Raw genomic sequence first — 17,393 nt, 5'->3', positions numbered from 1 at the left:
CTCTCATCCACTCTTTCAATCTTATACTGGTCCAGACTCCTCCAACACACAAAGCTGGTAACATCGTTGACAGCTGACGTGTGTCACACCACTGCACCTCTCGGACCACTTCCTGGCTAAATTTTCCATATCCCTTCCTCATGTCACTCACCTGACTCCAAAGTTGGTTTCCTACCGCAGTAACTTACGATCTCTCAGCCCTACACAACTATCTGATGAGGTCTGGTCTACCCTCCCTTCCCTCTCACACTTTTCCACACTATCTGTTAATGAGGCTACAGTAACACTCTGCTCCTCACTCACGTCCTCTCTGGATAAACTCTGTCCTCTGGTGTCCAAACCAGCTGGACAGAAACCTCCCCTCCATGGCTGACAGAGGTTCTGAGGGACCACAGAGCTGGACCCGCAACAAATTCCATAATGCACCCGACAACTGTTCATGGCGTTTAACTCTCTTCTCTCTCCACCACCTGCTCAACCACCCACTGGGTTGTCTGCAGAAAGGTTTGCATCCTAAAGGTTGATGCTATCAGTAACCGATTCTCTGAGCCTGCCCATCTCTGCTACTCCACTACAACCGGCCACTGGTGCCTCTCTCTGCTCCTTCCAGTCTCGAAATGAGGAGGAAGTCTTTAAACTTCTATTCGGCTCAAAACCAACAACCTGTCCTCTTGATCTTGTGCCTACCGACATCCTGCAGAGCATTTTACCTACCGTCGAACCGGCAATAACCCACATTATTAACTCCTCTCTTAAATCTGGTGTATTTCCCTCTGCCTTCAAACAAGCTTGAGTTACCCCACTGGTGGAAAAAACCCACACTCAACCCTGTCCAGGTTGAAAACTACCGGCCGGTCTAACTGCTTCCGTTCATGTCTAAACTTCTAGAACGAGCCGTCTTCAGTCAGGTCTCACAGTTCCTTGGCAACAACTGCCTGTACGATCCACATCAGTCTGGCTTTCGGCAGGGCCACTCAACTGAAACTGCTCGATGCCAGAACCAGAAAAGGTCAACTACCACATCCTCCTCTCCTCACTCAACGCTTGGCAATTTCAGGATCTGGCCTCTTGTGGTTCATGTCTTACTTCGTAGGAAGATCCTTCAGGGTATCATGGCAAGGACGGGTGTCCAGATCGCATGAGCTGGCAACAGGGGTGCTACAGGGATCGGTGCTTGGCCCTCTTCTCTTTTCACTATACATCACTTCCCATCACATCAGCTCTCATGGCTTCTCCTACCACTGCTATGCCGACGACACCCAGCTCTTCCTTTCCTTCCCACCTGGCGACACGGCCGTCTCAATGCCTGGGTGGGGGGTAGCCGCCTGCGCTGGGGGGGCATTGCTGGCTTGGGCGGTCGTATTCGGGGCGGTCTTAACAACTCCGCCCCCTCCACTGACGTAAGCGGTTCTTTCCTCTAGTCCAGCAAAGAGTTGGTGCTACCTTGGAACTGCTTTTTCTGGTTCCAAACTCAGCACCGGCCCAGAACCCGCCCGGGAACCCGTTTGGTGGAAAAGGGGTAAATGTGGTAGTGAGATGGTTGGTGCTTGGTGACAACACTTGAAATGATATGTACGTAAGGGAGTATACATGTATATTTGGATGAAGGTCATCACATCACATGTTATGACTATCAGATTTTGTAATTAACAGTTAATTTCCTGCACAGCTACAACATTAAAAATGAACCTGAATGAGTGCATTCCTGACAGCCATATTTATGATGGTGGCAAAAGAGGAAACATTTAGAGATTCGGGGCAGTATTTGCTCCAGCTTTTAATATAAAGTATAACCAGGGCTGTTTTGGATGAAAAGTAACAAAATCTAACCATAAGCTAAAGCTCTACTTGTGCTTTGCAGGTCAGCCCATTAATCCTCAGTGCCGTATCTACCCCGAGGAGATGATCCAGACTGGCATCTCAGCCATCGATGGCATGAACAGCATTGCCAGAGGACAGAAGATCCCCATCTTTTCTGCTGCAGGGTTGCCTCACAATGAGGTAAAGCCATCACATCGTCCCATCCCAGGCTCATGAAGGCTCCCTCACAAGGTTTTACTAGGCTTACTGTACCCTTACAATACATGTCAAGGCCATAAGATTTGTTTGAGTCACAAAGTTCTTCGACTGACTTGATGACCACCGCAATGGGAATGTCTTCTGGCTGCAAGATACTCAGAACCAGAAGCATCTGAAATCCAAAACGCCATGAGCACAAAACATTGCAAGGTTAAAATGAACACAAGAATCTTATGCTCCAAGAAGGATTAGTACTCATTAAAGGCCTTGGCACAACCTGACTATCTATCTATCAGTTATTGCTGCACGCGTGTGTCAGGGGTCTCCAGTGTTTCTTTAAGTTAGTCCCCTGACACCTCCAAGGCTAAACGGGGGATCCCTGGGATCCGAGAGTCACTCCTGACTGCCCCATTCATACGACCAGTTGTGATTGGTCCAGCCGGGAAGGTTCTTGCTCTGCTGAGGCCACAACATGTGGCGATGTCCTCCAGGAAGAGCGGCATTCATGTTTTCTATCTAATAGATGTTTTTGAGACAAAAAAATTATATAATTAGTGAAGCAGCATTTCAAATGTTTTGTAAGATTCATTAATGTCATTTACCGCATGGAAGAATATCCAGATTCTTCAGACACTTTCCTTTAGACATTTTAAAATGAGTCATGGAACATTTTTAAAATTGAATGATTGTCCACTATGTCTGAGTTTTGAACGCCTAAATTTTTATCTCCAAAAATGACTTTTATTTTCAACCCGAGAAGCTAAAAAGTTGGAGCACTGTGGAAATGTAAATAAAAACAGTTTGCAGTGATTTGTAAGTCTGAAACTTATTTGCAGGAAAGCCTAACAGACATATTTAAGTGAAGAGTGTCTCTCGTCTCACGTTTCCTGTTTTCCTGCTTCCAGATCGCCGCGCAGATCTGTCGCCAGGCCGGTCTGGTGCAGAAGTCCAAGGACGTGATGGACTACAGCGCTGAGAACTTTGCCATCGTTTTTGCAGCTATGGGGGTAAGCAGACACAGTGCAGCCTGCAGCATATGGTTTCTCAAACCCCCACCCAATTTGTGGCTCTAATCCCCCTCTTAACCCTGATGTGACACCGTGTCCCCTCTCTCCGGTCCTGCTTTCTTTTATTTACCAGGTGATTTAACCTTTAAGTCCCTCTTGTTACTTCTGCACTTGTGAGCATATCCCTAAGCTATGTAGAAAGCTTACTAATTCAGCAGACCTTTCAACACTGACAGCCGGGCCGTATCAAGTTCTCTCCTCTGCTCACGTCTCATTGTGGTTCCTCCGGCTGGAGAGGTGCGTGAACGTGTGAATCCGGTTCTAAAGCAGCACATGGATATGCATGTGGACAAGGGGAGGTGTTTACACACTAAAATCAATGCATCTGTTTAATGGTGCAAAAGAGTTAAACGATAAAAATGACGATAAAAAAAATATTCAATTCAACTCCACCTTTTTAAGTATAAATCTATCACCACATTCAGTCTTTGGAGCCCCCAAAACACTGCTCTAAAAGAATACTAAATGCTACTAAACTACACCAATTACATTGAATTGATAAAAACCAATTAAATGAGTTACACCTGTACTGGAATGACTCAGAGCCGCCATGTTTGTTACACAAACACCTCATCAACGGAAATCTTTCTTTCTTTCTTTCTTTCCTCCTGGCTCATTTCTTTCTTTCTTTCGTTCGTTCGTTCGTTCGTTCGTTCGTTCGTTCGTTCTTTCGTTCTTTCTTTCTTTCTTTCTTTCTTTCTTTCTTTCTTTCTTTCTTTCTTTCTTTCTTTCTTTCTTTCTTTCTTTCTTTCTTTCTTTCTTTCTTTCTTTCTTTCTTGGCTCATTTTCTTCCTTCCTTCCCACACACGTACATGAAAATGCCTCATGCACCTGCATCGTTGGTGTTTCAGGTCAACATGGAAACTGCTCGCTTCTTCAAGTCCGACTTCGAGGAAAATGGCTCCATGGACAACGTCTGCCTCTTCCTGAACCTGGCCAACGACCCCACGTAAGACACGTTTCAATGTTTTCTGTCTTCACTCAGTCGTGGACTTGGAGATGGACTCTACGCAGACTGTACAGGACTGTCTCAGAAAATTAGAATATTGTGATAAAGTTCTTTATTTTCCGTAATGCAATTTAAAAAAAACTAAAATGTCATACATTCTGGATTCATTACAAATCAACTGAAATATTGCAAGCCTTTAATTATTTTAATATTGCTGATTATGGCTTACAGTTTAAGATTAAGATTCCCAGAATATTCAAATTTTTTGAGATAGGATATTTGAGTTTTCTTAAGCTGTAAGCCATGATCAGCAATATTAAAATAATAAAAGGCTTACAATATTTCAGTTGATTTGTAATGAGTCCAGAATGTATGACATTTTTGTTTTTGTAATTGCATTACAGAAAATCACAATATTCTAATTTTCTGAGACAGTCCTGTAAAGGATCTGTGTACTTCTGTTTTGGGACTTTCATGGATAAGATGAGGCTGAACCTGAAGTGCTCCCTGCTTGATTTCTGTGTAGCCAGTTGGCACTTGTGATTAGGTGTTCAAACTCCAAGTTTTTCTAACTGAATTTATCGTACAATTTTACATGTATTTCTTTTCTCTTCATGATCAATCAGCATTGAGCGTATCATCACCCCCCGCCTGGCCCTGACCACAGCCGAATACCTGGCGTACCAGTGTGAGAAACACGTGCTGGTCATCCTCACCGACATGAGCTCCTACGCTGAGGCTCTGAGAGAGGTAGGACCAGCTCACCCTCACGCACACATTCTGAACAAACGCAGAATGCTAATGTTAGTACCCCTTCTTTTATTCCTTATTTTGTGTAAAAGCAGAGTAAAAATGGACTAATTTACGGTGGCCGAGACCTGCCAATTTACTGAAAATAAAAGTAACGCCGCAAACGGAAACAAACGCCGCTGCAAATTAAAGAAACGCTGCAAATAAAAAGAAACACCGCTGCAAATAAAATAAACGCTTTGCAAATAAAATAAACGGTGCAAATAAAAACAAACGCTGCTGCAAATATGAAGAAACCCTACTGCAAATAAAATAAACGCCGCTGCAAATGAAAAAAAACAACGCAAATAAAAAAGTCAACAGAAGTGAATTACCGGGGACTATTTTTGCTGATGCACCGGTGTTTTTTACGTGAGAGGAGAAGAAGAAGACGTAAGTGAAAACACTAACCTTTTCACTTATTTTTTCGTTCATTGTTCTTCTTATTCATCGTTCTTCTTATTTCTTCCTTTTCACTTACGTCCTCTTCGTCTTCTTCTTCTCCTCTCACGTAAAAAACACCGGTGCATCAGCGAAAATAGTCCCCGGTAATTCACTTCCGTTGTGGCTTTTTTATTTGCGTCGTTTTTTTATTCTATTTGCAGCAGGGTTTATTTTATTTGCAGCGGGGTTTCTTTATATTTGCAGCGTTTCTTTTATTTGCAGCGGCATTTCTTTTTGTTTGCAGCGTTTATTTCATTTGCTAAGCGTTTATTTTATTTGCAGCGGCGTTTGTTTCTGTTTGCAGCATTAATTTTATTTTCAGCAATGGCGGGTCTCGGCCCCCGTACTAATTGCAGCAGGGCTGAAACGATTCCTCGAGTAATTCGATTACAAAAAATGATGGAGGAATCTTCTCTGCCTCGAGGAATGGTTTAATTTTGCAGCTCAAAGCAGGTATTTACCCGGACTACGTTTAATGCGGCACAACACGCTGAGGCCACACGTAAAGGAGGAATAAAGAGGCGGCAGATATGTTTGGTTTTAACTAAAAGCAAAGGCAGAAAGTGTCAAAAGTGTGGGTGATTTCCAGCTGGACAGCAAGGCAACACTGTTGCTGTTTCACTGTAAGACAGAGCTGATACAACAGTCCGTCCTCAACGCTGCAGCTTCTCCACCAACACCCTGTTACTCCCAGAGGGAGGACCGGCACCCACACACGGGAAAATTAAGTTAACGTAGCACTATTTAATGAGATTAACGTTACAGTACCTGCTAACATAACGTTACCCTGTGGAGGGCTGGGTTTCTGTTAATTATGACGACTGTCGATGCTAACGCATTTAATCTGTACAAACACAGAGCTGTAGAGAGATGAGGGGGGAAAATAAAAAGGTAATAAAGCTAACTGGGTAGTTGTCAGTTTTATCTCTGTAGTCATTGATGGATAAAACATCACGTAGCGCTGGTGCCTAATGTGCTCCAATACAGCAGGGCTCAGAATTATATTTTGAACACTGCCAAAACTCAAAATCTTATACTTTAACTTAAAACTTAACTAGAACTTAAAATTTGCTTGACACAAATGAAAGTTCAATTGAAACACGTGGGAAAACACCTAACCTTTTAAGTGATGTGTGTTATCAGGTGTAATGGCATTTTTAGGTTAGAAATAAGAACATTTCTTGGTAAGATCCTTAGTTTTTTGAGTGAATCAGTGAATTTGGTCGACTGGTGTAAGTTCAGGGTTTTTAAATGCACAGCCATGAACCTACTGGATTATATAATTTAGTCTTAGTGATGTCAATTAACATCTAACATCTTATGTATATTTATAATTGCTCTTTAACTAAACAAAAATATGTTATAAATATTACTCAATGGAATTTTCAGTAGAATACTCGATTACTAAGATATTTGATAGCAGCTTTATTTTGTTCTTGCATCATTATTTATCTAACAAAACAACATTTTTCCCATCGTTCACCGGCTTCTAGATCCACTTTTATCAGCAATAAGTTGAGTTAGTGGTTTCCTGTGTGACTTCACGGGCCTCTCACATGGATGTGCAGGAATTGTAGCTGGCTTTTCTCTACAAAATGTTTTAGTTCAGAGAAGATTTTGGACATAAGCTTTTGTTCAGCTCTCTTTAAGTTCCCAGCACATCATTTGACAGATCATTGACATTGACCAGGTCATTGAAAAGCCTTGATTCTTTTCTTTTTCAGTCATGAATTAGCTGTTGTCCTGTTGCTTGACCCAGTTCTGACCCGGTTTGAGCCGTCGGCCTCTAAAACGCTCGGGTGTATAGAGCGATTCAAGGAGCCCACGCTCCCGTGCAAAGCAATTTCAAATCTTCACGTCTCCATGTCTGTGCTGGGCTGTGGATGTGAGGGAGTTCTGCTGAAATACTAGGTTTCCTCTAAGACTAGGTCTCATCTGTTTGTAAGACTTGATCGCTCCAGAAGTCTGTATGTATCTAAAATGCTCATTTGAATTTGGCAGCATTTATCAAATCATTTATCAGTGTTGCAGCTCGTCTGTACAACCCACCTGGGAAAACTCCGAGCATAACTTCATTATTGTCTATGAAAGTTTAAAGGAAACGGCCCCTCACCCTACCCACCGCTGTTCTTTCTTTCAGGGACAAGTAGTCATCTCTCTTTGTCTCGCTGTAAAAAAAAAAACATTCAAATGTTGTAGTTTTCTGTCTCAGCTGAGCATAATGCACATCTTAAAACGGTACACATGTTTTTTCCCTTCTTCCATTGTTTTTTTTTTTTCTTTTTCTTTGTCTGTGACCTTGGCCAGTGTAAATGAATAGTCCACACCTGAATGGCATCTCTTAACCTATTGGGATCTACAAAGCACCTTAGTTTTCCCTCACATATATATCCAGGGCTGCACATAACTATTTTGGTCTGGTGCTCAGAGGAGCCCCTGGATATTTGACTTGGGCCTCCAAAAACGCAGTGACCCGTCTCGCCGGATTGATAAAAGAGGGATGCAGGAATAAGTTATAGGCAAAACGATATTTATTCACTTATAAAGATGAATTAACAAATTATGGTGCGTGTTAGTCTGTAGAGTCAGTATAAAAGTTACAGTTTTTATCGGCCAGATTGGGATGCTCATGGCATATTTTGCACCTAGGGTTGCCAACTTTCAGAAATAGAAATAAAGGACGCCCCGATTTCAGCAGCGCAGGAGCCAAAAAAAAGCCCCAAAACTTCTAAACTGCATAAAAATGTGTTTATTTTATATGAAAAAACGTGTTCTTTAATAGCATTGAACTTGCATGACTGTACAGACAGCCAACCATATAGCAGCTGAAATAGCCTCCTATGCTCTGTATGTCCACATCAGCCAAGGTGTAGAATATTGCTTCAGGTGAAGAATATGGTGTAAAAGTTAACTTATTTCAATAATTCAACTAGAATATGGTGTAAAAGTTAACTTATTTCAATAATTCAACTAGAATATGGTGTAAAAGTTAACTTATTTCAATAATTCAACTAGAATATGGTGTAAAAGTTAACTTATTTCAATAATTCAACTAGAATATGGTGTAAAAGTTAATTTATTTCAATAATTCAACTAGAATATGGTGTAAAAGTTAATTTATTTCAATAATCAACTAGAATATGGTGTAAAAGTTAATTTATTTCAATAATTCAACTATAATATGTACGGTAGTAAAAGTTAATCTATTTCAATAATTCAACTTAAAAGGTGAAACTAATATATTACCTAGTATTATTACATGCAAAGCAAGATATGTTGAACCTTTTTTTTGTTATAATTTTGATCATGGAATTGTTTATTGATTTCATAAAATATTCTCTAATTTATTTTTTATTTGGGGTTTTCATAAACTGTGAGCCATAATCAGAGAGCAGCGTCTTGCTGGTGCAGGTAACTGCTGCATGCAGTGACGGACACTGGCTGATTTATGGTTCCGCGTTGCACCAACGCAGAGCTTACGGGGTAGGATACGCGGGAGCGCGAACTTACGGTGCGCGTCGCCGCGTAACATCATGCAGCCACTTCTCGGCGAACACATGTTTTCTGTTCTGGTAGTGGTTTGGCGTCTATTTGTAGTTGGTGGTGTTGGAACGCCAAAATAATTACTTAATGGCGCTTGCTTCTTGGACATTTTGACGAGACGTGTCGGGGTTTGTTCAGTAAAGCTGATCCTTACCTCTCTTCCCCACCGCCGCAACGAGCATGGAGGGGGAGTAAAGACACGCTGTGATTGGCCAGCCCAGTACCAACTTTAAGTGGCAGTTCTGGGGAAAAGCTCTCGCAATAGATTTTTAATATTAGTATTCTGGTCTGGCCACAACCAATAATATGAGCCCCAGCTGTTGGTACGCAAAAGCGCTTCGCAGCACAACATTGACAGCGCACTGTGGATTTTGACGGCGCATGCGCTCTGGCGGCCCACTTATGTGCAGCCCTGTATATATCAGTATTTTCTGATGGGTTCAGTATATACATTCACCATACAGCACATCTTATTAGACAGTCATTATATTCATTTTATTTCTTTGTTGTAACAATGCTTCTTGGCAGTAAATCTCATATATTTGAAAAGCCTGTTTATTTCCCTTTTTTAAATGGATTAGTAAAGAGGCGGAGGAGCAGCAGAGCCGGGGATGTGGGTCGTGCTCATGAAAAATGAGCCAAATCTTCTCTGCCAATACCAAACGTTTATTCTGCTGTTGCTGTTGGCTCTTGTTCTGGTGGCTGCAACACGTGCACTGGAACCTGGACATGTGAAGGAACGTGATGTTCAGCCATGAGTCCAGATTGAGCTTCAGCAACATTATGTATCCCAAAGATGTGGTCATGTGACTTTAGAACGTCACAGCGTGAGCAGCCACCCTGGTCTCTTCTAGGGGGGGTTAAACATATCCATATTTAATGATATACATGTGTAGGAACGATTATCGATACATAAATTATTAAATTAATTAATTAATAAATTAAAGTATCGATTTAAAAAAAAAATAAAAAATTATCCTGATTTTTTTTATTTATTTTTTTCCCCATTTTATCACCCAGTGCTCCTACCTGAGTCAGTCCTGGGCGTTACTCTCTCTACCAGCCCAGGGAGTTCCTGCACTGAGCTCAGGTCTCCTCCTTAAAGCAGCACTATGTCACTTTTCCACCTTAATCTAATATTCCATCATCATCATTGTGATGGAACATCAACTTCCACCAGGTTTAATTTCTCCTCTGTCATGGTCTGAGGGGTCTGTATCTCCTTCACTGGCACTATGTAACTTTGAGGAGCATGGTAGGAACCCTGCCACACTAAAAAACTACACATTTTTACGGCTTTGACTGCTTTACAGCATACGTCACTTCCCCCTCCTTCCCCATTCGTAGTGGAGACCAAAGCTGGGCGGGGCGTGGAGATCAGAGCTCAGCAGAAGCTGGTATCATGGCCCAAGCAGCGGAAAAACCCAAGAAAATAATAGCTAAATGCCCGGACAAGAATAAACATTGTCCCGGCGTTCACTCGCTGGCGTGAGCTGAAAGACGAGGAGGGATGTCCCACAAGAGAGACAGAATTGTTATGATACAAATGTAAATGTAGAGTTCTATGTTCAATAAGAATCAACATTAGAATGTTTTCACATACAGGGGATTCGTCTTGGGTTCTAGTATTTTTCCTGAGAACTGTAAAATTGTGCAAAATATAAGGAATGGGCATTCAGTTATTCACAGGTAATAAAGTATTTTTTTATTTTGTCAGTAAGTATGTTGGACTACTAATTTATGACCAAGTCCCTCTAAAAAACCTTTGTAATTTGGGGCTCATTATCTGTCTGAAACAGGACAGGGGGGCGGGGGAGACTTCACTAATAAAACCTAGTTGAACTTAGTGATTTTCAACATCGTCATATTATATGAACATGCAAACTTCACACAGAGACTTTCTCCAACCCCACCCAGGGTGTGGTGCTGAAGTCACTTTAACACGCCCACAGCGCCCACAGCGTCCCCGGCAGGATTTGAACCCAGGACCTTCTGGCTGCGCTACCAGCAGCGCCACCGGGCCCCTCCATTTATTAGATTTTTTTGATTTTTTTTTTTGAGAATCCCTTCCATTGCCAAAGTAAAATTGGTATTGTAACTAGAATATGGAATCGTATGGGAAATGGTATGGACTTGGGACCTAGTGTATGGGAACGGTGTGGTATCGGGAGGTCAGTGATGAAACCCACCTCTAGTCTCTTCCCTCCGCCCCTTGCATTGCACTCTCATGGGCTGTAGCTCAAATAGGGTGGTATGTGATGTTTCCAGATGTTTGAGCTGGATACATCACCTGTCAGTGGTGACCCAGCAGCTCGTCTGAGTTGTTTGATGAAACACTTGAGTGCTGACTCAGATGTCAGCAACGAGCGAATGAGAGGATTTCCTCAGTTTTACACTTGTCCCACAACTCTCATGTGACCAAAGTCTGTGACTGTGTTTCCATGCATCAATAACCCTTTTAAAACCTGAATATTGGCAGTAACTTAAATTTGCAGGGTCATGTAAACACCAATAACCTCTTTGAATAACCCGAATTTGCTCATATTCCGGAACAGGAATTTGTTTTCTGCACATGCTCTGTTCACAAGGAATCCTGGTCTTTTGAGTCCAGGAAGTTCTTATAAACACGGAGAAACCAAGACCTGGAGGAGACTAATCACTTCATAAATGGAATGAAGGATATGAACATTTCTGCATTTGTAGACGGTAGAAAGTACCGGGATAGAAGATTTACAAGAAGGAGAGAGAAAAGTTGCGCGAAGCAGCATTTGTTTTGAATTTGGATACAGGAAGAAGAAGCAGAAATGACGGGAATTGCGTCATGATGTTCTCTGTGCGTTGCTGGTTTGATCCAGATTATCACCATGTAAACGGAATATTCCCAATGTTTCAGTAACCGGAATATTAGCAATAACCTGAATTTTGACTGCATGTAAACGTAGTCGGTGACTAAACTTAAGATAGAAATGTTATTTGTATAATTACCAACCCTCCCTCTTCCCGTAGGTCTCTGCTGCTCGGGAGGAAGTGCCCGGCCGCCGAGGGTTTCCCGGCTACATGTACACTGACCTGGCCACCATCTACGAGCGTGCGGGGCGGGTGGAGGGCAGGAACGGCTCCATCACTCAGATCCCCATCCTCACCATGCCCAACGACGGTGAGAGCAGCTGCACCAAACACCAGCAGTATTCTCAGCGTTTCTCAGCTCCGTATCAAGGCTTCAGTAACAGCTTTTACAACTATAAAGCTCGTTGGGAGCTAGGAATGGGTGATATTTTACCGTTCATGATATACCGTCAAAAACATTCCCCACGATAAGAATTTGTCATCTCGCGGTAAAAACGATGCTGCTGAGGTCTCCACTTCAGCAGCATCGTGGTGTAATAATTGGTGTAGTTTAGTATCATTTAGTATTCTTTTAGAGCAGTGATTTGGGGGCTCCAAAGACTGAATGTGGTAATAGATTTATAATTAAAAAGATGGAGTTGAATTGGTATTTTTTCGTCATTTTTATCGTTATCGTGATAAATGCCAGAAATTATCGTAATACATTTAGTCCTTACCGCCCATCCCTATTGGGAGCACGCATGATTTTCCACACGTGTACGAGCCTGCCCTTGCTGTGGCAACATGAATGAGTACCCTGCACCCGTCTGGTTAAACAGTGTCAGAAAGACTGAGTGCATCTCAAGTGCTGAGCCCTGTAGACGTTGGTTCAAATATAAGTGAAGGCCATTGAAAAAACCCCAGAAAACACACGTAGGTGAGAGCAGCTACGTATGAAGGTGGATCACAGGACGACCAGTCAGTGTGTTCAGTAATGTGTTGATTACCTGTTACTCTGACATTGTGGAGTATATTTTTTCCTGACATATGTATTTAAAGGTGTTTATGTGGGTTGTGAATGTGTTGTGAAATACCAGCTGAGACAGAAAACATCTGGAGTCAAGAAATGGAGAAGCTAAATCTGCTTTTTATCAAACAGTTTCTGTCTCCATGGCTGCTCACAGCTGATGCTGATGTCTTTACGTCACGTCTTATGTTCTATAGAGGGATTGGACATGACGTCACAGATGAGACTTCACAGCGGGTTACGCCCACTGAGTGACAGAAAGAGACTGAGTGTCGGAAAGACTGAGTATCAAAAAGACTGAGTGGCAGCCTAAACTTTCAGTTTGAGCAACTGGAAAACATCTAAAATGGGAAAGATCTGTTGTGCGATCGACTGGACTCATAGATTTAGCAAGAAATCTGAGTTATCGTTTTACAGACTGCCGAAAAATAAGCTTAAGAGAGACAAATGGATCGCTGCAATTCACAGAAACAACTGGATTCCAGTGAAACGTGGATTTGTGGTTCCCATTTTGTATCAGGTAATGTTGGATTTTTGGGTAGCTAACGTTAAACGGTCAAATCATAAAGTTCAGTGTCCTCATCACTTTAATTTCTACAACAAATCCTGTCTTGAAGTCGAGCGTCAAGACTTTTGTTTGCCTTCAAGCTTTGCTTCGTGTATTTCCCCGGCGTAAAAATTAAGTACATATAAATATCAGGAAAATGGATTCGTGGCCAAATATTAATGTCCATGGACCACTGGTTCTTGGTAACTGTACCAAATATTAATGTCCATGGACCACTGGTTCTTGGTAACTGTACCAAATATTAATGTCCATGGACCACTGGTTCTTGGTAACTGTACCAAATATTAATGTCCATGGACCACTGGTTCTTGGGGTAACTGTACCAAATATTAATGTCCATGGACCACTGGTTCTTGGTAACTGTACCAAATATTAATGTCCATGGACCACTGGTTCTTGGGGTAACTGTACCAAATATTAATGTCCATGGACCACTGGTTCTTGGTAACTGTACCAAATATTAATGTCCATGGACCACTGGTTCTTGGTAACTGTACCAAATATTAATGTCCATGGACCACTGGTTCTTGGTAACTGTACCAAATATTAATGTCCATGGACCACTGGTTCTTGGTAACTGTACCAAATATTAATGTCCATGGACCACTGGTTCTTGGTAACTGTACGGGTCACTGTCAAGTCCAACTGCCTTTAATTTAAGCCGATAATCGTCTGTTATCCCGTCTTCTCCACTAGATGTTTTACCACTCGGTGCAGTAAGGGGGCTGGTCCAGTGGGGAAGTGACATCAATGCAGACCCTCTATATTTAATTACTGTCTTTAATTGAAGCAACAACAAATCAGATGTTGAAAGTGAATGTATGAGTGTGTAGTGAGTGTATAAAATGTATATGTGCACATTTTGAACTGGATGCCAGTACATGTGTTGGATGGGTCTGTAGACCTGAGACTGCGGCTCAGAACAAATGCAGGAATATTTAGCTGAAATGTGTCTTGTTTTGTGTCCAGACATCACCCATCCCATTCCTGATCTGACTGGATACATCACAGAGGGCCAGGTCTACGTGGACAGACAGCTGCACAACAGACAGGTATTTAAACCTCTGGAAGCGCTGGTTCTAACTCATATTTGTGTGTGAAAACAGAAATGCATGAATCAGAAATACCATCATTTTCCATTATTTCAGACCTTTTTATGCTTTAACATAGTTTATAATTACCAGTAATTGTTCATCCTGATAAATCATTTCTAACACTCGCACGCCAGCTGTGCAGTTTTACATAATTCTCCATTTTCAGTTTTTGTCAACATAATTAAAATTGTAATACATTAATTTATGAATATGTACGGAAGAGTATCAGGGCCAGGCAGGAGAAAAATAAAAATAGTATTTTAGAGGAGGAAGATTTTTTTTTCATTATGCAATTTGAGAAAAAAGTTGAAATGTTGAGAAAAAAGTCGAAATGTCGAGATTAATGTTGAAGTAGAATTTCGAGAATAAAGTCGAGTTGGCTCTGCGATATTGATTGGAAACATATCACACATATGCAGTTGCATAACTTCAGAAACGTAGCATTAACATTCCACTGCAAGGATGTTAGTTAGTTAGTTAGTTAGTTCCGGCTGCTGCTGCAGAGCTGTCAGTCTCTCTAACTGGATTTGATGGACCAGAGGAGACATTTACACTTTATTCACCAAATTGTATTTCAACTTTATTCACGAAATTTCGACTTTATTCTTGAAGTTGTATTTCAACATTAATCTTGACATTTTGACTTTTTTCTCGAAGTGCAAAATAAAAAAAAAAATATTCCCCCCTCAAATATTTTTTCTCCTGCACGGCCCTGATACTCTCCCGTAAATATGTGATTTAAAGGAGACCTATTATGGCATCTAATACCTATTTTAAACAGGCTTTGAATGTCTTAAAAACAAGCTTTTGATTGTTTTTGCTAAATACATTAGAAATTCAGCCTCTAAACCATGTCTTTATCTTCCCATTCTCTAACCTCATTATCTATGGGGAATTCTGAGTGGGCGGGGCTATGATAATGAGGCTCTGTGCTGATTGGCTGCCTGAATGACGCGATACACCGCTATGAAAAAATGGAGGAAGCTCCGGCTGACGGAGTTAGTTGTGGGCGTGGTTTCACGCATCATAGGATGACCTATGTCAATCACTCCTCCTCTGAGTTGGCAGGCTGAGGGGAGACCACTTTATACATGTTAAAGCAAGAGAAAACCTGTTTTTCAAAATAGGTCCCCTTTAAGGAAAGTACGCAGTTTTAGTAAAATCAGCTCTGTTATTTCACCTGCGGCACCGAATCAGAAAAAGATCGGATGATACCGAAAATGTGAAAGAACACAGTGATTGTTGCCGTCACCGGGACTCTGTTGCAGACAGCAGAACTGTTTCCACCTTATTTCATTTGGAATTACATCTATTTTTGAATATCAGACCTGTAGCATATTACAAAAAAATGTTGTCACGGGTCTTTTTAATGCAATTAATGAGGTAGAAAACAAAAACAACTTATTTCCCACGGGTGATCATTGTAATGATAATTTAGTGTAAAAGCAGGATCCAGGAAAGGCTGAGTTCTGACTTTGCTGTTGTGGGTTTTATTTTGTAAAGAAAATGAGAGAAATGATGCGTCACTGACTGTTTCCATGCATCAATAACCCTTTTAAAACCCGAATATTGACAATAACCTGAATTTGCACGGCCATGTAAACACCAATTACCCCTTTGAATAACCAGAATTTGCTCATATTGGGGTTTTTAAAAACCCCAATATGAGCCCTGGGTTCCTCCTTTTAAAACCTGAATATTGGGTCATGTAAACACCAAACGGAATATCCCCATCAAACGGAACAGGAATTTGTTTTCTGCACATGTTCTGTTCACAAGGAATCCTGGTCTTTTGAGTCCAGGAAGTTCTTCTAAACACGGAGAAACCAAGACCAGGAGGAGACTAATCACTTCATAAATGTAATGAAGGATATGAACATTTCTGCATTTGTAGACGGTAGAAAGTACCGGGATAGAAGATTTACAAGAAGGTGAGAGAAAAGTTGTGCGAAGCAGCATTTGTTTTGAATTTGGATACAGGAAGAAGAAGCAGAAATTACGGTAATTGCGTCATGATGTTCTCCGTGCGTCGCTGGTTTGATCCAGATATCCTGAATGATTAATCACCATGTAAACGGAATATTCTCAATGTTTCAGTAACCGGAATATTAGCAATAACCCAAATTTTGACTGCATGTAAACGTAGTCCCCCATGTTTTTCAGATCTACCCACCCATCAACGTGCTGCCGTCCCTGTCCCGTCTGATGAAGTCTGCCATCGGTGAAGGGATGACCAGGAAGGACCACGCCGACGTGTCCAACCAGCTGGTAACTCCTCCGGCCTGCAGCAGGGACGTCTGACGGCCACACTAACACCACTAACACGACCACTTGTCTCTGTCCAGTACGCCTGCTATGCCATCGGGAAGGACGTGCAGGCCATGAAGGCCGTGGTGGGAGAGGAGGCCCTCACCCCCGACGACCTGCTCTACCTGGAATTCCTCCAGAAGTTTGAGAAGAATTTCATTGCTCAGGGTAAGAAGACGCAGAGGAAGACACGGTGGTTTCTAGTAGGGCTGGGGATCCATTCAAATGTCAACAATCCATTCCATTCCGATTCTTAAGATTCAGAATCCATTATCAAGATTTGATTTGATCCGATATTGATTTGGGTTAGTGTTATTAAAACAGTTTTTTGAGCTGTTGCATGAATTATATGACTGTAGTTCTGCAACATATTAATACTAGTATTATATTGAGATTCAACAGCAAGTATTGCAGCTAATGATGCTGTAAGGACCAATCAGCTCCCAGAATGCTGATAGAACTGCAGAATTATCAAACAGATCCAGGGCAGCAATCAGAGACTATGAAATCCCTTTTATTTTTTCCCACATTCCGTTTAAATTTTTTTTCATTTTCGGTCTATTTCGGTTTAAAATTTTTGAGAATTTGCTTTTTAGCATTTTATGCAAATTTAACCCCATGACAGTATATAAAGTAATGAAATATAGACAATTTATGCAATTATAACTGAAAACGTTATTGTTTTCATACCTTTAAACATATTTAAAGGCAAAAACACAGCACCAGTTATGCTCAACAAAACATTCCTTTTTAGGGCATA

General features: G+C 41.4%; 1 protein-coding gene across 1 annotated transcript in view; it reads left to right on the top strand.

Annotated features, from left to right (window-relative positions):
• atp6v1ba (ATPase, H+ transporting, lysosomal, V1 subunit B, member a) overlaps positions 1-17,393 on the top strand; it is a 52,256-nt gene that overhangs the window by 30,394 nt on the left and 4,469 nt on the right. The window contains exons 6-13 of the mRNA XM_061745003.1: positions 1,862-2,001; positions 2,925-3,026; positions 3,938-4,035; positions 4,662-4,785; positions 11,818-11,968; positions 14,202-14,284; positions 16,490-16,594; positions 16,672-16,801. Coding sequence (XP_061600987.1) covers positions 1,862-2,001; positions 2,925-3,026; positions 3,938-4,035; positions 4,662-4,785; positions 11,818-11,968; positions 14,202-14,284; positions 16,490-16,594; positions 16,672-16,801 — 933 coding nt within the window. The remainder of the gene's footprint in view (positions 1-1,861; positions 2,002-2,924; positions 3,027-3,937; positions 4,036-4,661; positions 4,786-11,817; positions 11,969-14,201; positions 14,285-16,489; positions 16,595-16,671; positions 16,802-17,393) is intronic.

This window comes from Cololabis saira, chromosome 17 (genome assembly GCF_033807715.1).
Source record: "Cololabis saira isolate AMF1-May2022 chromosome 17, fColSai1.1, whole genome shotgun sequence".
Classification (NCBI taxonomy): domain Eukaryota; kingdom Metazoa; phylum Chordata; class Actinopteri; order Beloniformes; family Belonidae; genus Cololabis; species Cololabis saira.
The sequence above is the reverse complement of the archived record's forward strand: the minus strand, read 5'-3'. Positions and strand labels throughout refer to the sequence as shown.